Here is a 24,012-nt window from a genome sequence, read left to right on the forward strand (position 1 = left end):
GTGCTGCGGACACACGCTACTGAGCCGGTGCCAGCCTGCTGGTGCCAGCCTGCCAGTGCCCAGCCCACAGGTGCCAGCCCACGGGTGCCAGCCTGCCAGTGCCAGCCTGCCAGTGCCCAGCCCGCGGGTGCCAGCCTGCCAGTGCCCAGCCTGCCAGTGCCCAGCCTGCCAGTGCCAGCCTGCCAGTGCCCAGCCCACAGGTGCCAGCCTGCCAGTGCCAGCCTGCCAGTGCCCAGCCCACAGGTGCCAGCCTGCCAGTGCCCAGCCTGCCAGTGCCCAGCCTGCCTGTGCTAGCCTGCCAGTGCCCAGCCCGCGGGTGCCAGCCCGCGGGTGCCCAGCCTGCCAGTACCCAGCCTGCCAGTGCCCAGCCCGCGGGTGCCCAGCCTGCCAGTGCCCAGCCTGCCGGTGCCAGCCCGCCGGTGCCCAGCCCGCGGGTGCCCAGCCCAGGCCTTGCCCGTCCCTGGGCCCCAGCCGCAGCTCAGCCCATGCTGCCCGCCCGCCTCAGCGGGCCCAGGAGACTCTCACAGGCCGCTTGGAACTCCAGGCCGTGGGGCCAAGCTGCTCCAGGAGCCCCATCTAGGGAGCAAGCCGGGAGGGGAGCGGCATCCGCACACTTCCCGCCACCGCGCTCCCTTGGCAGGCGCTGAGGCTCTGCAGGGGCGCGGGGCCAGCAGATGACCGGCGCGAGAGGTGCGTGTGCCCCAGGGGCAGGCTCCCGCGGCACCCCGCGGGTATGCTGGGGCTTGATCTGAAGCTTGGGGGACAACACCCCCGCAGGGCCCTGTCTCCCTCACCTGTACCTCCTGCTCCTGAGCTGGGCCGCGGCCGCAGCAGCCAGGGGCCTCGGGAGGCCTGCAGCTCCTCCATGCTGCCCGGCCAGCCGCTCAGCTGCCCAGGGGCTGGGGGGGGCCCTACAGGAGGGACACTCAGCCTGCTGCCCCCCCACCCCGGGCAACTCCGCCCTCCTCATCACAGCTCCATCTCTGCGGCCTCCGTGCCCTGGCCTCCGCCCCCACAGCCTCCGTCAACATGGTCTCCATCACCTCTGACACCTGGACGGCGTGGGGCCCCTCCAGGCCTGGGGGTTCTCTGGAGACGTGGCCTCAAGGCCGGGTTTCCACGTGGGTAGGCCCTGGCAGCCCTACAGGGCGGTGTGGCCCAAATCAGGACCAGAGTGCCACGGGCCCGTGGGGTCCCCACACCTGGTCACGCGCTGGGGAGGGGGTTGTGCTCCCCGCCTGGGGGCCTGCACAGGCCAGCTGGGCCCTGGAAGAGCCCAGGACGCCCCGGCCCCGGCCCGCTCCTTCCTTCTTACGAGTTTCCTGGGCACTCTGTGCCTGCCCTCCGCCCTGGGCCAGGGAAGCGGCTCGGGCCAGACCACCTCACCCCATTCCCCATAGGCAAGGACTAAAGGAGGGCCTGGAAGACCAGCTGCCAGGCCTCGCCAGGCCCCCACACCAATGTGGGCAAGGCCAGAGAGGAGGGGCAGCTGGGCCGGGTGCTAGAGGAGGCCGAGGCCATCCTGTGCTCCCGGGAGCCACGGGGCCCCAGGCCGCACCCCTCCCGCCCAGCACCCCGGCCCTCCTCGGGTGCCCACCCTTGGGGCCCACACACCCCACCCAGGACTCCAGGAACCTCCCGCCTGTCAGCCCTGCCCGCCCCCTCCAGGCCTGGAGGTGCCAGGAATTCCAGCCCCACAAGGGGACAGGTGGATGCCGTGTGGTCTGGAGGTGCCCCGGAGCCCCGTGGTGACAAGAGCCCCCGTGGGCCAGCCCCGGCCTTCCCGCAGCAGCCGGAGGAGGGGCGCGGGCAGACGGAGGCGCGCTGGCCCCTGAGAGCCCCTGAGGCCCGACGCCAGCCGCGCCCCTCGCTCTGGCCCCCGCCGCGCCCGCCTCTGTGATGGGTTTGTGTTGCTGTTGCCCTGGGAACTTTCCATCGGAAAATGCCGGGCGGGTGGGGAGGCGGACAGGCCGGGGCAGGCCGCGGCAGACGCGGCGAGAAGGGGGTGGACGCCTCCCGGGAGGGCTCCTGGGGCCCACACCCTGGGCGGCCCACCCATCCCGCCAGCCCTGGTTCTCAGCCCCCACCCCAGGCTCGGGCAGACTCTGTGGGCCGAAAGGGGGCCGGCAATGCAGGCGGGCAGGGGAGCGGCGAGTGGGGGAGCGGCGGGCAAGGGAGTGGGGAGGGCAGGGGAGCGGCAGGCAGGGGAGTGGGGAGGGCAGGGAAGCAGCGGGCAGGGGAGCAGTGGGCGGGGAGCAGCGGGCAGGGGAGCAGCGGGCAGGGGAGTGGGGAGGGCAGGGGAGCAGTGGGCAGGGGAGTGGGGAGGGCAGGGGAGCGGCGGGCGGTGGAGTGGGGAGGGCAGGGGAGCAGCGGGCAGGGGAGCGGCGGGCAGGGGAGCGGTGAGCGGGGGAGCGGGGAGGGCAGGGGAGCAGTGGGCAGGGCAGTGGGGAGGTCAGGGGAGCGGCGGGCAGAGGAGTGGGGAGGGCAGGGGAGCGGTGGGCAGGGCAGTGGGGAGGTCAGGGGAGCGGCGGGCAGAGGAGTGGGGAGGGCAGGGGAGCAGCGGGCAGGGCAGTGGGGAGGTCAGGGGAGTGGCGGGCAGGGGAGCGGCGGGCAGGGGAGTGGGGAGGGCAGGGGAGTGGGGAGGGCAGGGGAGCGGTGAGCGGGGGAGCGGGGAGGACAGGGGAGCAGTGGGCAGGGCAGTGGGGAGGTCAGGGGAGCGGCGGGCAGAGGAGTGGGGAGGGCAGGGGAGCGGTGGGCAGGGCAGTGGGGAGGTCAGGGGAGCGGCGGGCAGAGGAGTGGGGAGGGCAGGGGAGCAGCGGGCAGGGCAGTGGGGAGGTCAGGGGAGTGGCGGGCAGGGGAGCGGCGGGCAGGGGAGTGGGGAGGGCAGGGGAGTGGGGAGGGCAGGGGAGCGGTGGGCAGGGGAGTGGGGAGGGCAGGGGAGCGGTGGGCAGGGGAGTGGGGAGGGCAGGGGAGCAGCGGGCAGGGGAGTGGGGAGGGCAGGGGAGCGGCGGGCGGTGGAGTGGGGAGGGCAGGGGAGCAGCGGGCAGGGGAGCGGCGGGCAGGGGAGTGGGGAGGGCAGGGGAGCGGTGAGCGGGGGAGCGGGGAGGGCAGGGGAGCAGTGGGCAGGGCAGTGGGGAGGTCAGGGGAGCGGCGGGCAGAGGAGTGGGGAGGGCAGGGGAGCGGTGGGCAGGGCAGTGGGGAGGTCAGGGGAGCGGCGGGCAGAGGAGTGGGGAGGGCAGGGGAGCAGCGGGCAGGGCAGTGGGGAGGTCAGGGGAGTGGCGGGCAGGGGAGTGGGGAGGGCAGGGGAGCAGCGGGCAGGGGAGCGGCCAGCAGCCCCCACGCAGGCCTCAGTCCCACACCCCTGTGCCCACACAGCCGCCAAGGGGCCTCCAGGGGTGCAGAGGCCGTGGGGACGGGCTGCCCTGCCCGGCAGCCAGGGGCGTCCCTCTGCCCTGACCGAGTCACTTCCAGGGAAAGGCGGGCGGAGGGGGTGGGTGTGCCTGCTCCATGCCACCAGCCCGGGCCAGGACCAAGCGGTGTGGGCAGCCCGCAGCTCTCCCCTGCACGAGAGGCCGGGGTCCTGCCCTGTACGGAGCCCTCTCCTCCGGGGCAGGGACAGGGCAGGGACGCCACCCCAGGCTGGGCCCCCCAGCACCCCTGCCCAACCCCACCCCAAGGGCAGCCGGCCACACTGCACCCCGGGGTGGGATGGCCCCAGGCCTCTCCGCGGCCACCGTGGTGGCTGAGCCCCAGCGGTGTGACTTGGGGTGTCCTCAGGACCCCTGGGCCTCCACCGAGGCCCCTCCCCCTGACTTCCTCTGTCTCGTTGCTGGGCAGTCAGGACGGTAGCCTGGGCACCCCACAGAAGGACCTGGTGTTGCCCGCGCTTACAGCCCCGCCACCCCAGGGCAGACCGCACCAAGTGCACGGAGATGACCAGGCCTGCACCCGAGCCGGGAGGAGGCGCAGCCCTTCCCGACTGCCGACTGCCGGGCGGGCGCAGAACGCAGCAGGTCTGCAACAAACAGGTGTGGCGGAAATCAATCAAGCCGGGGGACAAGGGCCCCACTGACCGTGCCAGAGGTCAGCGGCCGGCGCCACCGGGGACCAGGCAGCCAGGCAGGAGGTGGGGAGGCAGCAGCACTGTGGATGGAGGGAAACTGTCACTTCTGCAGGGGCCCTGAGCCCTGGGGGGCTGCCTGGAGACGGCAGTCAGGCAGAGGCCCTGGGGGGCAAGACGCAAGGCTTTAGTGGGAAGGGAAATAGAACAGGGGCATATTTAGAAAGGCCCAGACAAGGCAGGTGCTGGTGGCTCCCGCCTGTAATCCTGGCTACTCAGGAGGCTGAGATCTGAGGATCTAGGTTCAGAGATAGACAGGGAAGACAAATCTGAAGGACTTTTATCTCCAATTAACCAGCAAAGAGCCACAAGTAGAGGTGTGGCTCAAGTGGTAGAGTGCTATCCTTGAGCAAAAATCCTCAGGCACAGCGTTAAGGCCCTGAGTTCAGTTCCTAGAATGAGCACACATGAGTGAGCAAATGAGCTCATGTATGTGCACGCACACACACAGCACAGACAATTGGGGAGCTGAGCCTCAGGGTCCCGTGCCCGTGGGGTGGTGGAGACTCTGAGCCCCTTGGGAGACAGGGAGACGCAGGGGGGCAGGTCTGGGGCGTGGGACCCCTAAGAGGCAGGTAGGACTTCGAGCAACTCAAAACAAAAGAGAAGAGGGGACCACACAGGCGCCTAGCCACAGGGAGGGACACCGGTGCAGAGGCATAGAGCCTCGCCCCAAAGTTCCGGAAAACTCACGTAGGCTCTGGCTGGCTCTGGCTGAGCCACCTGTCCCCCTAAAAGCTTTGTCCCAATTCCAGGACCTGTGAATGCGATCTTATCTGGACAGGAGCGTTTGCAGATGTCACTCACTAAGATGAGGTCACCAGGCCGGGCCTTCATCCAACACGATGCGTCCCTGGGCAGACGCGCGGTGTGGAGGTTTCTGCTAACGTCCACCGCGTCTGCCGCACAGCGCGGACACGTTTCCATCGTGGCCGAGCCCCATCACGTCCTGTACACGCGCCCGCGAGCCCGGCCAGTCCCCACTCCACCCCATCACTGCGGCCCAGGCGCCAGGCCACGTCACCCGGGCCACGTCACACTCCCTGAACATGACCTGGCACACAGGGGAAAGGCCGCATACAGCAGAGACGGCCGCGGGGCCCGTGGGCCAGGACTCTGCCACAGGCCGAGGGGGGACCGGTGGGGACCGGTGGACAGATACTCCGGCTCACGCCGCGGGGAGGGGAGGAGGCAGCCAGTGTGGGCCGGGCTGTGTGGTCCACAGTGGGCTACAGGGCCCCAGTACCCTCCCCTGGCAAGGCTGCCGTCCAGAAACAGCGGCAGCTCTGGCTCTGAAGTAAACTGGGGTGTGCCTAAGGTGAGCAGCAAGTAAGCCTGGGGGTGCTGGGTGGGTCTGGGGTGCTGGGTGGGTCTGGTGTGCTGGGTGGGTTTAGGGGTGCTGGGTGGGTTTAGGGGTGCCGGGTGGGTCTGGGGTACTGGGTGGGTTTAGGGGTGCTGGGTGGGTTTAGGGGTGCTGGGTGGGTCTGGGGTGCTGGGTGGGTCTGGGGTGCTGGGTGGGTTTAGGGGTGTTGGATGGGTCTGGGGTGCTGGGTGGGTTTAGGGGTGCTGGGTGGGTTTAGGGGTGCTGGGTGGGTCTGGGGTGCTGGGTGGGTCTGGGGTGCTGGGTGGGTTTAGGGGTGCTGGGTGGGTCTGGGGTGCTGGGTGGGTCTGGGGTGCTGGGTGGGTCTGGGGTGCTGGGTGGATTTAGGGGTGCTGGGTGGCTTTAGGGGTGCTGAGTGGGTCTGAGGTGCTGGGTGGGTCTGGGGTGCTGGGTGGGTTTAGGGGTGCTGGGTGGGTCTGGGGTGCTGGGTGGATTTAGGGGTGCTGGGTGGGTTTAGGGGTGCTGAGTGGGTCTGAGGTGCTGGGTGGGCTTAGGGGTGCTGGGTGGGTTTAGGGGTGCTGGGTGGGTCTGGGGTGCTGGGTGGGCTTAGGGGTGCTGGGTAGGTTTAGGGGTGCTGGGTGAGCCTCTGCAGATGCCACCACAGCCCTCAGCTTTCCTGGCACTGCTCCACCTGCCCCTGCGGCGCACTGCGGCCCTGGACCTGCCAGCCCTGTGAGCACGGGCAGGGAGCGTCCACAGACTAAGTCCCCAAGGTTCTGGCTGTGGCTCAGTGCTGTAAAGCGGGCCCAGCCGGCTCAGGGCTGTGGGTTTGATCCCCAGCACAGAAAAACAAGTGCACCCCTGCTCTCCAGGGTAGCTGGGAACAATGGCAGAGGCTGAGGGAGTCAGGCAGCCTGGGGGAGACCCCTGGCTTGCAGGGCTGCCCTGGGCCCCCTCTGGGACCAGGCGGGTCTCTGGCATTTTCTGTCTCTGGGTTCTGCACTGGGACCGGGTATGTACCAGGGGGCCACGGAGGGAAGGGGGTGTCAAGACCGAACTCCACTGCTCACCTGCTGGCCGCCAGGGGCTGGCCTACGCCCCCCAGAATTCTGGGGAGGTCTTGGTGCCTGTACCTCAGAACGCGACCTTATTTGGAAAGGAGCAACTGCAGGTGGGAGTGGTTGAGAGGTCTGGCTGCTCCTCCAAGACAGGTTTCCCCACGGGAAGAGCTGCGTGGGGGCAGGGACCCTGGGGTGAGGAGGCGTGGGGGTGGGGCCCTGGGCCACGTGTGCCAGGGCAAGGCGCGCCTGAGACTGGCCACGGCAGACCCGAGGGCGGCAGACCCGGGTCCGCCCAGAGCCTGGCCGCACCCCACCCCACCCCCCACCCCGCACCCCACCCTGGACCGGCCTGCAGAACCATGAGAGAACAAGTCCGTTGTTTTAGCTGCTTGGCTTGGGGGCCCGGGGGCTCCCCGCCCGTTGTCCTCCGCCTGGCCCTGACTGCCCCTCCGGGAGGAGGCTGCCACGTGGGTCTGATGGCCAGGGCTGTGGCTCTCGGCTCCCATTCCTGACCCCTGCAGAGGGCCGTGCTCCGAGCCCCAGCGGCCCCGTCCCCTGGCTTTGCTTCTGTCTTCCACGACCCCCCCAGATGTTCCCAGAGCCTCCACTCCACAGAGCTGCACTGGGCCAACCTCCCTGGGGTGGGAGCAGATGCGTCCAGAACGCCTGCTGCCCACCCTCACCCACCCAGCCGTGCCCGGGCCGGCCGCCCTGCGGTGCCCGTCCTCACAGCCCCACAGACACGCTCCTGCCACCTTCCAGAACCACCCGCAGCCTACCCGCCATCCTTGCTAGGACACCCGGTATGGAGGGCTGGCACAGCCTGAGAGCACGAGGGGGGGGGAGGAGAGGGGGGAGGGGGAGGGGGAGGAGGGGGGAGGGGGAGGAGGGGGGAGGGGGAGGAGGGGGGAGGGGAAGGGGTCTCCAGCACCGGGGCGGCCTCAGTGCTCCCTCTTTACCTGCAACCCGGGAGATGGCAGCCAGTGCCACAGCCCTGGACAGGTGTGCAGCAAATCAAAGCGGAATTACTTCAAGGAACACAAGCAGAGTTGCCGGGAACAAGACGTGAGCGCAGGAACGGGGCCGCGAGCGCCCGCAGACCTGCAGGTGGGAGGCCGGGCAGGATGCCAGCCTGGGAACGCAGCAGGCCTGCCCTGCCGGCGGCTTGAGAAGGAGAAGGAGACCCGACACCCGCCGGTAACTGAGGTAAGAACCAACAGACAGCGACAGCCTACGTGCACACAAAGAGAACAAAACTAAGTGCGTTGCAGAAAAATGGATGGAACTGGAGAAAATAAGCCAAACTCAAAAAGACAAGTATTCAGACTCATATTTCTAAACCTGGAAGAGATAGGAGGGTTGTGGTTCAAGACCAGCTCAGGAAACATTGCCAATAGCCTATCTCAAAGAATACGCATGCGTGGTGGCAGCCAATCAGGAGGCAGGCGTAGGAGGGCTGACCCATGGCTGGCCAGGCTGCACTGGCGCAAGCCCGTGACACACTGAAAACCATTGAACTTGAGCAATCTGAAGGGTAAGTTTTAGGTCACAGGATCTATATCTCAATAAAAAAAGAAATATACCCAGCCTCCAGTGGCTCACACCTGTCATCCTAGCTACTCAGGAGGCTGAGATCTGAGGACCATGGTTCAAAGTCAGCCTGGGCAGAAAAGTCCATGAGACTCTTATCTCTAATAAACTACTCAGAAGAGCCAGAAATGGCACTGTGGCTCAAGTGGTAAAGCACTAGCCTTGAGCTTGAAAGCTCAGGAACAGGGCCTAGGCTCTGGATTTAAACCACAAGACTGGCATAAAAAAAAAAAAAGAATTTCTCCTGGCATGGGGACACATGCCTATATTTCCAGGAATACCTGGATTGGACGTAGGAAAATGGTGGTTCAAGGCTAATCAGGACAAAAGTTAATGAGACCCTAGCTCAACAAATAAAATGGGCATGGGTGTATGTGTGTAATCTTTTTTTTTTTTTTTTTTTTTTTTGTCCGGTTGTGGGGCCTGAACTCTGGGCCTGGGCGCTGTCCCTCAGCTCTACCACTCAAGCCACAGCGCCACTTCCGGCTTTTTTCTTTTTGCTTATGTGGTGCTGAGGAATTGAACCCAGGGCCTCCGGCTTGCAAGGCAAGCGCTCTACCACTGAGCCACCTTCCCAGCCCTATGTGTGTAATCTTGGCTACATATGAAGCAGAAGTAGGAGGGTCACCAGACTGGAAAACAAGTATATAAGTGCAAGACTCTGTCTGAAAAACAAACTAAAAAGAACAAGGCCCTGAGGATGTGGTTGGAGGATGTGATGGGGATGTGATGAGGATGTGATGGAGATGTGATGAGGATATGATGGAGGATGTGATGGAGGATGTGATGAGGATGTGATGGAGGATGTGATGAGGATGTGATGAGGATGTGATGGAGGATGTGATGAGGATGTGATGGAGGATGTGATGAGGATGTGATGAGGATGTGATGAGGATGTGATGGAGGATGTGATGAGGATGTGATGAGGATGTGATGAGGATGTGATGGAGGATGTGATGAGGATGTGATGAGGATGTGATGAGGATGTGATGGAGGATGTGATGGAGGATGTGATGAGGATGTGATGGAGGATGTGATGGAGGATGTGATGGAGGATGTGATGAGGATGTGATGAGGATGTGATGGAGGATGTGATGGAGGATGTGATGAGGATGTGATGAGGATGTGATGGAGGATGTGATGGAGGATGTGATGGAGGATGTGATGGAGGATGTGATGGAGGATGTGATGGAGGATGTGATGAGGATGTGATGAGGATGTGATGAAGATGTGATGAGGATATGATGGAGGATATGATGGAGGATGTGATGAGGATGTGATGAGGATGTGATGAAGATGTGATGAGGATGTGATGAGGATGTGATGGAGGATGTGATGGAGGATGTGATGAGGATGTGATGAGGATGTGATGAAGATGTGATGAGGATATGATGGAGGATATGATGGAGGATGTGATGGAGGATGTGATGGGGATGTGATGAGGATGTGATGGAGGATGTGATGAGGATGTGATGGAGGATGTGATGGAGGATGTGATGGGGATGTGATGAGGATGTGATGAGGATGTGATGGAGGATGTGATGGGGATGTGATGAGGATGTGATGAGGATGTGATGGAGGATGTGATGGAGGATGTGATGGAGGATATGATGGAAAATGTGATGAGGATGTGATGGAGGATGTGATGGGGATGTGATGAGGATGTGATGAGGATGTGATGAGGATGTGATGAGGATGTGATGAGGATGTGATGGAGGATGTGATGGAGGATGTGATGAGGATGTGATGGAGGATGTGATGGAGGATATGATGGAGGATGTGATGAGGATGTGATGAGGATGTGATGGAGGATGTGATGGAGGATGTGATGAGGATGTGATGAGGATGTGATGGAGGATGTGATGGAGGATGTGATGGAGGATGTGATGGAGGATGTGATGGAGGATGTGATGGAGGATATGATGGAGGATGTGATGAGGATGTGATGAGGATGTGATGAAGATGTGATGAGGATGTGATGGAGGATGTGATGGAGGATGTGATGGAGGATGTGATGAGGATGTGATGAGGATGTGATGAGGATATGATGGAGGATATGATGGAGGATGTGATGAGGATGTGATGAGGATGTGATGAAGATGTGATGAGGATGTGATGAGGATGTGATGGAGGATGTGATGGAGGATGTGATGAGGATGTGATGAGGATGTGATGAAGATGTGATGAGGATATGATGGAGGATATGATGGAGGATGTGATGGAGGATGTGATGGGGATGTGATGAGGATGTGATGGAGGATGTGATGAGGATGTGATGGAGGATGTGATGGAGGATGTGATGGGGATGTGATGAGGATGTGATGAGGATGTGATGGAGGATGTGATGGGGATGTGATGAGGATGTGATGAGGATGTGATGGAGGATGTGATGGAGGATGTGATGGAGGATATGATGGAAAATGTGATGAGGATGTGATGGAGGATGTGATGGGGATGTGATGAGGATGTGATGAGGATGTGATGGAGGATGTGATGAGGATGTGATGGAGGATGTGGTGGAGGATGTGATGGGGATGTGATGAGGATGTGATGGAGGATGTGATGGATGAGTTAGGGAGTGGTAGAGGATGTGATTGACACGGGGTCTCACATTTTGATGAGGGCTCACGGCGTCAGGAGATGGAAGTGAGCGTCTGGCTTTTCTCAGTGGCCAGTCCCCTCTGGGTGAGGATGTCAGCAGTGTTCTCAGACAGAGGCTCCTGGGTGGGGACTGTTTTGGAGGTGACAGGGGAGGAGGTGCAGATGCGGGCTGGGGCGTTGCCGACCCCAGGCCTGGCTGAGGGTCAAGGCTGGGCACCCCGGATGGGGGCCTGGCGTGGGGAACGGGGCCTGGTAGGAGGCGGGGTTATGTGGCACGGCATGTTGGGGATGCTGGATGTTCACAAAGGGGGAAAGTGGCCATCTTGGCCGGGCCAGCAGGTGGGCTGGGGCTGGAGTGGAGTCTGGGGCTCAGCACGGGGATGGGTGGCGCCGCGCTGATGGGGACAGCTCTGGTGTCAGATGGCAGACCGCGCCATGGAGTCGCGCCGAGGTCTGCCCTGCCGGGTCACTCTCTCTTACGAGCATTGTTCCAAAATGATGTGAACAAACCTCGGCTTTTTGCCTTAAATGCCGGTGGTCCTCACCCTGGCCTGGCCTCACCCGGGCTTCTGTGGCCGTGGGGAGCCCTGCTGCTCCCATATGAACTCCCCTTCCTCCATCTGTCTCTATTACAGCCCCTGGGGAGGCCACCAAACCAAGGAGGAGCTCGTGCTTGTAATCCCAGCACGTGGAAGGCTGAGCTGAGGAGGATCACGGTTTGAGGCTAGCCCAAGTGTAAAACCCCTTGAAACTTATCTCCCTGGACGGAAGCTGGTCCATGTCTGTGACCCCTGCTTGACCCCATCAACAATGGGATCCCTAAAAGTGGGTGGATCACAGCTTAGGCCATGCATGGCAGGAAACCAGACCCTATCCCCAGCAGGGCTGGGGATGTGGCTCCGCGGTAGAGCGCTTGCCTAGCATACATGAAACTCTGGGTTCCACTCCTCAGCACCACAGACACAGAAAGCTGGAATTGGCACTGTACCTCAAGTGGTAGAGTGCTAGCCTTGAGCAAAAAGAAGCTCAGGGACAGAGTCCAGGCCCTGAGTTCAAGCTCCAGGACTGGCGCACGCACACACACACACACACACACACACACACACACACACACACACACACACACACACACACACACACACACACACACACACACACACACAGCAGTGTTGCCCCAGCCAAGAACAAGGGAAGCCTTGAGTTCAAAACCCTAGTAACCGCCCACCCTAGAAGCAGAGCCGCACCGCAGACCCGGGTGACAAGGCTGGACGGAGACTCAGCCCTCAGCCCGCTGAGCAGCGCCACGTCCCACAGGGACACGGTGCTCACTTTAGAGAAGAGGTCTAAACTGAACAGCAAGACCGCACAGCTCTCTGCCAACCACAATGTGACAAGTGCCTTTCACATAATGCCTAAGCAGCGCCCACGAACCCCTCCTCAGCTGGCAGCAGCCCAGCCAGGGCTGCCTGGCGCACAGCCACCCTGCGGGCGACAAGTGGGGGTCATGTGACTCAATTTGGGCCAGAGAGTTGTTTGTGGCCCCCTGGCCGCCACTGTCCCTTTCCCCTTCCCACTGAGCAGGCTGGGGCCCAGGAAGGCGTCGACGGTGGACAGGAAGAGGCGTCCTGGGGCAGCAGAACAGATCAAGAAGAGGCAGGTCTCTAAGGAGCCCAGGCAGCCGCCCCTCCGTCCACACCCCTGCTGCAGCCTCGGTCCTGCTTGGGCCTCCGCATTCCTGGGTCTCCCAGCCCGAGCCCACACCATGCTCCCGTGAACGTATCACACACACTACACACGGTCTCACCGTTCAGCTTTCATGGATGTAAGCGGTCTGCCTCAGCCAAATTCATCCCACTGCTTTAAGAGAAGAAAGAAGGAAAGAAAGAAAGAAAGAAAGAAAGAAAGAAAGAAAGAAAGAAAGAAAGAAAGAAAGAAAGAGAGAAGAGAAGAGAAGGAAACAGTACATCAAAACCAATCATGAATAACAAAACCAGACATTTATTCTTTGGAATGGTTAACAAGGTAAATGCAGGCTGCAGGCTAGGGAGCAGCTCAAGGGACAGAGTATTCACCCAGGAAGTATGCTGTCCTGTGTTCAAACCCCAGGACTGCCAAAAATAAATCCATAAATATGATAAACAGCTTTCAAGAATAATAAAAATTAGGAAGCAGTGCTTTGGCTCAAGTAGTGGAGCACTTGTCTTGAGCTGAAGAGCTGAGGGACAGCGCCCAGGCCCAGAGTGCAAGCCCCATGACCGACAAAAAAAAAAAAAAAAGAGAGAAGAACAGAAATTAGAAAAAAGAAAAACAGTAAGACAGATAAAAATGGAAGAAAATACCATGAGATCCTAAAGTAATCACAAAAAGAGACACAAATGCAGTTATAAACAAAATTGTTAAGACAAGCTAGGTGTCAGTGGCTCACGCTTGCAATCCTAGCTACTGAGGAGGCTGAGATCTGAGGATTGAGGTTCAAGACAAGACATTCAAATTCCTATATACAATGGACACATACCTACACGTACACAAACACAAAATTGGAAAATAAGAAACAGACTTTCAATAGACCAGTAAATAAAATGGTCAGTGAAATATTACTCATAGTAAAATCTTCAGGCTCAGAGAATATAATTACTTACAAACAAACTCTATCAGACTCTCAAAAAAAAAAAAAAAAAAAACCTAGCCAGGCACCAATGGCTCACGCCTATAATCCTAGCTCCTCAGGAAGCTGAGATATGAGGATCATGGTTCACAGCCAGCCTGGGCAAGAAAGTCTGTGAGACTCTTATCTCCAATAAACCACCAGAAAACTGGAAGTGATGCTGTGGCTCAAGTAGTAGAGCGCTAACCTTGAGCTGAAGAGTGCAGGGACAGTGCTCAGGCCCAGAGTTCAAGCCCCACGACCAACCAATAACAACAACAACAACAACCACCTATTATATTACTAATTTCTATTAGTGTGGTAAAGGTAACAGCTACTATGCTCATTTTACCTGGTAAGTATACTATTGATTCTGAAACCAGCTAAGGATAACACAGGACTGAAAAAAGTGAACCCATGCAGCTTACAAACATAGATGCAAATATGCTGGATAAAATACGTAATAATATGCAACGGTGCATCTCAATGCTTAGAGTGGGGAATTCAAGGATGGTTCCATGTCAGAAATGATCATAGTTCACTTTGTTAACAGACTTTGGGGCAAAGGGAACTGATGATATACATTGACACAGAAAGACTGTGTGATAAAGTTTACTACCATTTACAATTTTAAATGTCACAATGAAACTTCTCCCATATAGCTAATATAAAAATTGTTTTAAAACACTAACCAACAAAACTGTCAGCAAATAAAATACAAGATAAAGCTCTTATCCATGAAGTAAACATTTTAGACTGGGTATAGTGGTACATGCCAGTAATCCCATCCCTCATAAGGAGACAGAGAGGTGGTGAGTTAGAGACCAACCTGAGTTACAAAATGAGGCACTATGATTTATATAATTTATACATATAAATTATATATATTATATAATTATGAGGCCAGTTCTTGCTAGATAGATAGCCCAGTCTGGCTTCAAACTCAGGATCCTCCAGTTTCTGATTCTCAAAGCACTGGGATTACAGATGTGTGCCTCTGTGCCTGGTGCCTGACTTTCTTAACCGCTTTGCTACTTGTTGATCCCCTGCCTAGGGAAAACGTTAGAGGCTTCCCTTTAGAACTGGGAGAAGCTCAAGAACGTTGACAGTCATCACTACAGACTACACTGGAGATCTTGGCCAATTCTGTAAGGAAATAAACGAACGGAACAACAAAAGACTTGGGAGGAAAGAGAAGTAATTTATTGTAAATGGCATCATCATATTCCTAAGGAAAAAAGAAACACAGGTTACAGGAAAGTGTGTACATTCTGGGACTCAGTGAGAAGCCAGTGCCTTTCTGGGGTTCCTCGAGCCCCCCAGGGACCTGGCGTGGAGCCGACCAGCACTGCCTCAGGGCAGCTGACCACTGCCGACTGCGCCCCTCCCTCCCGGGACAGTTCAGGGCAGCACTCAGGCCATGGGACCCCCAGTCCAAAGCCTGAGGTTCGGGGAGCCTGCCAAGGCCCTGTCCCCACCCTCCCGACCCCAAGTCAGTCTCTGGAGGAAGGGACAGTCAGGGACAGACAGCGCTGGCCGCCCACGGGGTCTGGCTGGGCAGCGTGGGCCCCGCACATGCCTGGGAGGTCCTGACAGCTCCGGGGGTCAGTGCCAGAGACCAGCGCCGCACGAGGCCCTGGCATGGGGGCTGATGGTGAGGATCGCCCTGTGCAGAATTAACAGTGCGAATAACCAAACAGAGGAAGCACACGGCACTGACGGTTGGGTGAACAGATTCTCCCACTGTCTCCAAGATATCTGTGAGCCCCCCTGGGAACCTGGCGGGCAGGTGGAGCGGGGAGCACTTTACTTGGGGTGAGTGTCACGTCACCATAACAACGTTGAAGAAGGAGTGAAACCTGGCTCCCTGCCCACCTGATCCATGTCAGCTGTGGCCACGCGTGCTTCCCGGGGGATTTATACACATCTTCACTGTCCAAACACAGAGCTTTCTCCTGACTCCATCGAGAGCTCCAGTCACTCTGGGACCTTTAGTCTCTTTTCCTTGGGCCATTTTTGTTCTTGAAATGATTAATCAGGTGCTGCCCAACCCCCGCAGACTCGGCCGGCCGCTGTGCCACCCAACTCAGCCCCATCCTGGCTTAAGGCTGCTGTTGAAAGGGTGTTTCTGTCTGGGGTTGAGAAACAGTCTTCTACCTCATAGGCTACAGGCGCTCCCGCCGCTCACTCCTTCCTCCAAACACGCCTGCTCTTGTTGGAGCACCCGGCCTGCCGCTCGACACAATCCATTCTCACCACCACACCCCTCAGAGACGCACAATGGGAGACTTCCAGGGTAAAGGCTCCAACCATGACCACGCGCAGCTCAAGACATGCTCTTGAGTTGATCCTCCTTGACTGCCTGCTCCAGACATTGCGTGTGAGTGAAATCATACAAGTTTTGGCGGAACTGCGGCTGCACGCAGAACCTCGCTGCACCTGCAAGAAAGGCACTGCCACGTCCCGAGCCGCCGCCAGCCCCCAAACCCTCCCTGCGTGTGTCTGGCTTTGCGCTGCTGCTGCTGCTGTCCCCTTCCCAAGGTTCGGCCACCATGTCATGCACTGGGGCTTATTCCTTCGTGGGTGCACATACCTTCTCGCGTGTGGAAAAGACCCATTTTTTCCATCCATAAGCCCGTCCTAGACAGTTGGCTGTCCCATTTTAGCTAACGTGACTGGTGCTGCCGCACACGCGTGTTTCTTTGTGTGCGTGCGCTTTGGCCTTGTGGGGACAGCAGGACCTGCATCGGTGGGGTTTCCACACGAGGATCCCGGCACTCTCTGAGGGCACCGCTCTGGCCCCACGCTGTGGATGGCTTCACACTCCCTACATTCTCTCCAAAACTTACTTTCTGTCGGTAAAAACCAATTCAGGGGGCTGGGAGGGGGCTCAGTGGTAGAGCGCTCACCTAGCGCGCATGAAGCCCTGAGTTCGATTCCTCAGCACCACATACACAGAAAAATCCGGAAGTGGTGCTGTGGCTCAAGTGGTAGAGCGCTAGCCTTGAGCAAAAGAAGCTCAGGGACAGTGCCCAGGCCTAAGTTCAAGCCCCAGGACTGGCAAAAACAAAACAAACACGCCATCCATGCATACAAGCAGAGTCTCGTGGTGGCTCTGACCTGCATTTCCTAACAAGCAATGGTGCTGAGAGCCTGTGCGCCCTGGCCACTCCAACCCTGTGTCCATGCCCAGATTAGGCTTTCATTTGTTGAGCTGCGTGTGGCTTTCCTTTTCCTCCCCCTTCTTCCCTCCCCCCTCCCCCTCCCCCTCCCCCTCCTGCTGCTGCTGCTGCTGTCTTTCTGCCAATGTCCTTTGAAGTGCCTAAGTCTTTTGTTTAGATGAAGTCTAATTTATGTGGGCTTTGCTTGTTGCTGGCTACTTCTGGTTTGGGCATCACATGGAAGATGCCTAGTTCAAAGCAACAGAACTCTAGGCCTGTTTTCTTCTGAGAACAGAGAGGCCCAGGCTCTTGTGTGTGTGTGGGGGGGGGAGTGCTCATCTCGGACCTGGCGTGGGTGCTGAGGGGATCTGACTCTGACTTGGCCTGCAGCTGCTCCCTGTCTGGCACCATTCGTTGAAAGATTTTTCTCCTGCCAGCTGGCCTTGGCACTTGGGCCCAAGATCAATGGATCGTAAGTGAACAGTGAGACATGAACAGTGAGCATGGTTCCCTCCCACCACCTTCTTTCCCCACGCCCGTCACCTCCGGTGCTTGAAACCCCTAGCCCACTGTGTGTGTGTGTGTGTGTGTGTGTGTGTGTGTGCACGCACATGCCCACGTGCCGGGCCTGGGCGCTGTCCCTCAGCTCTTCAGCTCAAGGCCAGCGCTCTACCACTTGAGCCACAGCGCCACTTCCGGCTTTTTCTGCTTATGTGGTGCTGAGGAATCGAACCCAGGGCCTCATGCGTGCGAGGCAAGCGCTACCGCCGAGCCCCCTTCCCAGCCTTCCTACTGTTTTTTTATCGGCAGCTAAACCCCAGCCAGGAGCTGAGCCCAGGGATCCGAGGAGCCAGCGCCCCACGCGGCCGGGGTCCCGCGGGAAGAGCGGACCGGGCAAGGGGCTCCGAGCCAGGCCACCGGGAGGGGGCGGCGGGGCGGGGGCTGCGGCCTCGGGCTGGGAGCCTGGACCAGGACTCGGCCCAGGCTGTGTCTTCAGTGCTCTGGGCAACAACTGAGATTCTTTCTCCGGGGCGCGGACAGAGCAACCGTGGCTGCCTGGCGAGCGCCCTGCGCGCCCCGCCCCGTCCGCGAGGCCCCGCCCCGTCCGCGAGGCCCCGCCCCGTCCGCGAGGCCCCGCCCCGTCCGCGAGGCCCCGCCCCGTCCGCGAGGCCCCGCCCCGTCCGCGAGGCCCCGCCCCGTCCGCGAGGCCCGGTGGGGCCGTCGAGCAGGGCCTCCGCCGCCATCTGCTGGGCAAGTCTGGTAACGCAGCCGAGCGTGGCCCGGAGGCCAGGGAGGCCTGATCACCAGGAGGGACCGGGCTGACGGGCCGGGCGAGGGGGGCCGGGAGGACGAGAGGCCCCGTTTAGGAAGAAAAAATAGGAAAAACGCGCCATTCTACACACGCACGCTCAGACACGCAGGCGCACAGGCGCACACACACGCACACACGCACACAGGCACGCACGTGTTTTGACTGTGAAACGCCGTGCGGAGGGCCAGGACCCCACTCCTACCGGTCTACCCTCCCCCCCCCACCTCCCCAAACCGCATTGTTTTCCTTCATTCGTTTCCTTCAGTTTTCGTTGTTTCCAGGCTCTCATTAGGATTGCAATTGGAATCTGCCGTTGCTGTTTAACTCACACACCCAGGCAGTCGGTCGAAAACATTGAATTCCAAGCGCTCCTCCAGAATCACGAGGCTTCACCCGGACGGGAGGGGGCCGGGCTCGGGGTCCCCGCGAGGCGGGCTGGGTGGCGCGCAGCCCGGGTAGCAGGTCTGTAAGAGGAAGTGGGCCTGGGAGGCGGGGCACCCCCCACCTCCGGGGTTCCCACGCGAGGCTCAGGGCAAAGACCAGAGGGTCTGAAGGAGGGGGGGCCGGGTGGGCCTGGCCCGTCCCAGGGCAGCTTGTGGCTCCAGCCCTGGGTGGGTATGGCTGTGCCAGGCAGTTGTCTGGGGATGTCTGTCCTTCCTGCCCTCAGCCGGGCCCTGGCTTGGGGTCGTTTCCATCCCCTGTCATAAGGATGTTTGTCCATCTGCTATTCCCAGAAATCCCAGGCGAACAGCCAGGAGCAGAGACAGATGTCACTAGCACGTCACTGTCAGGCCGCACCCGCCTTCCCTGAACTTACCCTCCAGGTGAGAGGGAGGGTCTAAGAGCCCCAGGGCCTGGAGACCCTACAGCCGCCAGATCAAGAGTAACACAGGAGTGATACAAGAGGAACATAGAGCAACACCGAGCAACACAGGAGTAACAGCACAGAGTAACACAGAGTAACACGGAGTCTCAGCCTTGGATTTCAAGGACTGGAAAATAAAGTGTAGACTATGATGTTGTTCCCTGAGGCCTTCGCAGAACTAGAAAAATAAGCAGCAGATAACACGCAGGCGAGAGAAAGAACGCACCGGTCCGCCCCACGCAGCAAAGAACGCACCGGTCCGCCCCACGCAGCAAAGAACGCACCGGTCCGCCCCACGCAGCAAAGAACGCACCGGTCCGCCCCACGCAGCAAAGAACGCACCGGTCCGCCGCACGCAGCAGCCAGCAGCGGCAGGCCACAAGGGCCGCCCCACACCGCAATCAGCCGCTGGCAGGCCGCCCCGCCCGCTGCTGAATGAGCCCCTTTGTCCAACTCCACTAACCGCGCCCTGCAGGACGGACGCTGGACACTCCTAAAGCTACGCTCGCAGGTTTAACACGAACATTTGCTCAAGCCCAGAGCCACCCCACATCTTTGTCTTCACCCTGAAGAGCACATGAGCACGACAGCACTTTACCAGACACTGCCTTCCGGCTCACACTCGGATCCTCGCTCACTTTTGCTTTTTTCCTGAGTCCCTGCATGAACAGCAGCCTGCTGGGAGGCTCCAGGCCCCGCTCCTCCCCCCCCCAACACAGCCAGCGCGGGCCTCCTGGTGGTGGTGTTTGTGCTCAGTGGACGCCGACTTGTGGGCGTGCTAGGTTGTAAAGGTTTTTGTGTTTTTGTTTTGTTTTGTTTTTCTTTGAAGCTTCATCTTTTTTTCCCCCCAAATTCTTTATTGTGATTAAGTGGTTACATAATCCCCCAAATTTCACAGTATTGTGGGATAGTGATGCTCAGTTAAAGTCACAAATACATTCTAACTTTCCTGGGGCAAATTGTCTATCATGGTCCATAACATTGATGAGCTCTATGAGCTTTGTGATAGTTATTTCTTCCACATTGGGTGATATGCACATTTCTTTTGTTTTGCATAGCATCAGCTGTTCCATGTTTCCCACTTGTTCCCTCCCTCCCATCGCTGCCATTGAGTTGCTTAGTTCATTTTGGTCAATGTCCAGTGCAGCTGATGGGTCTCGCTGTTGTACGTTTTTCCCTGATTCCCTCTAGTTCTGTGTCGTCCTCCTGGTTTCCCTCCGGTGTGCACATATATACCATATATGTGATCATCAGCATGGGGTTATTTAGTAGTGATTCAACCAGATGAGTGGAAGTCCTTTGTTTCTTAAGTCTTGTTAATTTTGTCGTATCACATAACATTTTGGATTTAACATCCACTTACCAGGGAGACCATAGGCCATTTGTCTCTTCGTTCTTGGCTTACCTCGCTCAACATGATTCCTTCTAGCTCCATCCATTTTCCTGCAAATGCCATTATTTTGTCATTTCTAATGGCTGCATAATATTCCATTGTGTATGGATACCACAATATTTGGATCCGTTCATCTGTGGTGGGGCATCTGGTTGTTTCCATATCCTGGCTATTGTGAACAGTGCTGCAATAAACATGGAGGTGCACGTGTCCTTGTATATTGGTTCCTGTTGTTCAGGGTAGATGCCTAGAAGTGGTATGACTGGGTCGTAAGGGAGGTCTATATTTAGCTTTCTAAGGACCCTCCAGACTGCTTTCCAAAGTGGTTGTATAAGTGTACATTCCCACCAGCAGTGTAATAGCGTTCCTCTTTCTCTGCATCCCCTCCAGCATTTTCGTTGGTTGACTTTAGGATGTGGGACATTCTGACTGGGGTAAGGTGGTATCTCAGGGTTGTCTTTATTTGCATTTCCTTCACAACCAGGGATGGTGAACATTTCCTCATGTGTTTCTTTGCCATTTTTATCTCTTCTTCTGAGAAGTCTGTCTTTAGTTCCGTTGCCCATTTAGTAATTGGTTAGGTTTGGGAGGGATTTGTTTCTTGAGTTCCTTGTATATACTGGATATTAACCCCTTGTCTGATATATTGCTGGTAAATATGTTTTCCCAATTAGTTGGTTGTCTTTCTAGCTTGATAGCTTTAGCTGTGCAGAAGCTTTTTATTTTAAGGTAGTCCCATTTGTTGAGTCTCTCCCCAATTTGTGGTGACCTTGGGACTCTGTTCAAGAAGTTCCTTCCTGTGCCTATAAGTTCAGGTATCTCTCCTACTCTGTCCTGCAGTAGTTCCTTGCATGAACTATGATATGGTCTATTTTGGAGAAAGTGCTATGAGCTGCTGAGAAGAATGTGTACTGTGTTGTTTTAGGGTGAAATACTTGTTAGCTGTCAGTTAGTTCCACTTGAAGTATGGCCTCACTTAATTCGGTAGCTTCTTTGCCAATCCTCTGGTTGGTAGACCTGTCCTTTGGTGAGAGTGGGGTGTTAAAGTCACCTAGTATTATCATGTTGGGATTTATTTTATTCTGTAAGTTTGAGAGTATATACTTATCTGGGTACACCAATGTTTGGGGAATATAAGTTGATGAGGGTGAAATCCTCCTCTAGGATTGTTCCCTGTATTAATATGTAGTGTCCATCCTTGTCTTTCTGAATTGATTTTAATTAAAAGTTTATTTTGTCAGATGTCAGGATAGCTACACCTGCTTTCTTACTGGGGGCATTTGATTGGTAGATCCTTTTCCATCCCTTCACTCTGAGTTTGTTTGTATGTTTGGCTGAGAGGTGGGTCTCCTGAAGGCAACAGATGGATGGGTCATGTTTTCTGATCCAGTCTGCAGTTCTTTTTCTTTTGATTGGTGAATTAAGACCGTTAATATTTAGGGATAATATAGAGAGATGCATTGTGGTCCCTGCCATTCCCTGTTTTCTTAAGTTCTTCTGTACCTTCCTCCTGTATTTGCTCAGTTAGATTTCTATTAATGCCTGTCTGGTGCGGGTCCCTGTTCCTGGTTGCTTTCTTCAGGATGTGTTCCCCCTCAGTATTCTTTGTAATACTGGCTTATTGTTTATGAAATTAGTTTTTCTTTACTATTAAAATTTTTCAGGGGGCTGGGAAGGTGGCTCAGTGGTAGAGTGCTTGCCTTGCATGCATGAGGCCCTGGGTTCGATTCCTCAGCACCACATAAGCAAAAAGAAAAAAGCTGGAAGTGGCGCTGTGGCTCAAGTGGTAGAGCGCTAGCCTTGAGCTGAAGAGCTGAGGAACTGCGCCCAGGCCCAGAGTTCAGGCCCCACGACCGGACCCCCCAAAATAATTTTTTTTTCAGTTCTCCATCGAATGTGAATGCTAGCTTTGCCGGGTATCTCAGTCTGGCCTGGCAGTTATTGGTTCTCAGGGCTCGGATGGTACTTTCCCAGGCCTTTCTTGCATTCACTGTCTGTGTGGAGAGATCTGCAGTGATTCTAATTTTTTCCCATTGTAGTATAGCTCCTTCTTTGTTTTTGCTGCATGCAAGATTGTTTCCTTATTCATATCTATCATTTTTACTATAATGTGTCTAGAAGTATTTCTCCTGGGATCCTGCTTGTTAGGTGTTCTATATGCTTCTGTTATGTAGGTAAGATGTTCTTTTTTGAGATGGGGAAATTTTTACCAATTATCTTGTTGAATAGGTGTTGCATTCCCTTGCTTTGATATTCCTCACCTTCGTCCACTCCAATTATATGAAGGTTAAATTTCTTGGCACTATCCACTTGCTCTTGGATTTCCCTTTGGCATAATTTAAGTGATTTTTCCATATCTGTGATTTTTTTGGTCCAGTTGGTGTATTCTGTCTTCTGTATCTGACACTCTACATTCCATTTCATTCACTCTGTTAACTGTGGCTTCCATTGTGGTTTGCATGGAGGAAATGGACTCATTTATGGATTCGATGTTGGTTCTCAAAGTACTAATCTCATCTCTTAGTGAGGTGTGTACTGCCTCTAGTTTTGCATGCACCTCCTGTTTGAGACCCTGTATCTCTTTCAATAGTTTGTCCCTGTGTTCTTTCCATTTCTGGTCTATTTCTCGCTTTATTTCTTGAGTCATTGCCTCCAGCATCCCTTGGACGTAGCTTTTGTCTTCCATTCCTGCTTTGCTCCCACTGGGGCTCTCCCCTGGGTGGCTGCTGGCTATCCTGGGTGTTGATAAACCTTGTCATTTTTCTCTGTGATTTTCGCATGGGGATTCAGGGATTATTGGAGACTAATCTCAAATTTTGTTTTGGTCAATAGGTGTCTGTCTTTGCTTGGTTGCTGTTTCTGGGCTGGTGGAGAGAGTCTGTACCTGGCCTCGGTTCTGTTGGGAGCCGACCTCTAGCTCCTGGTCTGACCCACGTAGGCCTCTCTGCTCTTTAGAAAGATTGAGTGGCCTAGACTGCTCCTGTTTGCTCCTACAGGTGCTCTTGGAGAGATCGGATGTGCTGGATGCACTCTCCCAGATGCTGGAGTCTGCTATGGGCTCCTGATGTTTTTTGTTTTTTTTTTTTTTTGCCGGTTGTGGGCCTGAACTCTGGGCCTGGGCGCTGTCCCTCAGCTCTTCAGCTCAAGGTTGGCGCCCTACCTTTGAGCCACAGCACCACTTCTGGCTCTTTCTGCTTATGTGGTGCTGAGGAATCAGATCCAGGGCCACATGCACACAAGACAAGCACTCTACCGCTGAGCCACATTCCCAGTCTGAGCTCCTGACTATTATCAGGTGCTGGCGGCCTGAGTTGTCCAATTCCCGGCCTGGGATATATGGGTCGGGTTCTGGTGGGGTTTGGGCTTCCGGTTCTCTTGCCTTGGACATCCAGGTCTTTTGCTGTCACAGGCGTGCTTCCCAGGAGGTGCAGTTCCCTGTTTTTCTCCAGGCGTGGTCCCGGCCCCCCCCCCCCCCCCCCCCCCGGCCTCGGGCACGCCGGTTGGGCCTGTGCTGCTGTGTATCCTGCCTAGGTTACGTAGCCTGGAGTACACAATTCGAGTTTCTTCTATTGTTGGCTATTGTGACCCAGGGGCGCTGTTCCTGGCTTGGGCATTTAAGCTCCCTTCCAGGGGCACTCTTGCTCTAGCCTGGCCAGCTGAGTGTGCTCCACAGGCTGGTGGAGCTCTCGAACAGTTCCCGGTTTTAGTGGGTCCTGTGGTCCAGGTGTTGGGGTAGGGGGTCTGGGTCAGGGTCTGGGGATTCCCACCAGCTCTGGTCTCCCTTGAGGGACACACTGTCCCCTGCGGGGTGCTCACCCTGGAGATAGTTGTTGTTTCTGTGTGATGTAGGTCTCTGGTTGCTGCTGCAATCAGAGTTCAGTTGAGATGCTTGTGGGCTGGGCCGGGCGGTGGTGGCTCTGTGTTTCTCCTCGTCTCTGCCTCTG

The 24,012-nt window shown here is 57.1% G+C and overlaps 1 protein-coding gene and 1 long non-coding RNA gene across 2 annotated transcripts; both read left to right on the forward strand.

The window, feature by feature from the left end:
- Positions 1–1,029: 1,029 nt before the first annotated feature.
- Positions 1,030–5,453, forward strand: LOC138806178 (collagen alpha-1(I) chain-like). The gene is made up of 4 exons (XM_069991721.1): positions 1,030–1,121; positions 1,669–1,896; positions 3,376–4,028; positions 4,876–5,453. The coding sequence occupies exons 1-4, from the start codon at positions 1,030–1,032 to the stop codon at positions 5,451–5,453; spliced, it is 1,551 nt and encodes a 516-aa protein (XP_069847822.1).
- A 1,619-nt stretch (positions 5,454–7,072) lies between these two features.
- Positions 7,073–14,375, forward strand: LOC138806368 (uncharacterized). The gene is made up of 3 exons (XR_011365822.1): positions 7,073–7,305; positions 7,476–7,708; positions 11,329–14,375. It is a non-coding gene; the product is annotated as an uncharacterized lncRNA (long non-coding RNA).
- Positions 14,376–24,012: the final 9,637 nt, after the last annotated feature.

Source organism: Dipodomys merriami, unplaced genomic scaffold, assembly GCF_024711535.1.
Source record: "Dipodomys merriami isolate MVZ:Mamm:240054 unplaced genomic scaffold, mDipMer1.0.p SCAF_4, whole genome shotgun sequence".
NCBI classification, from domain to species: Eukaryota; Metazoa; Chordata; class Mammalia; order Rodentia; family Heteromyidae; genus Dipodomys; species Dipodomys merriami.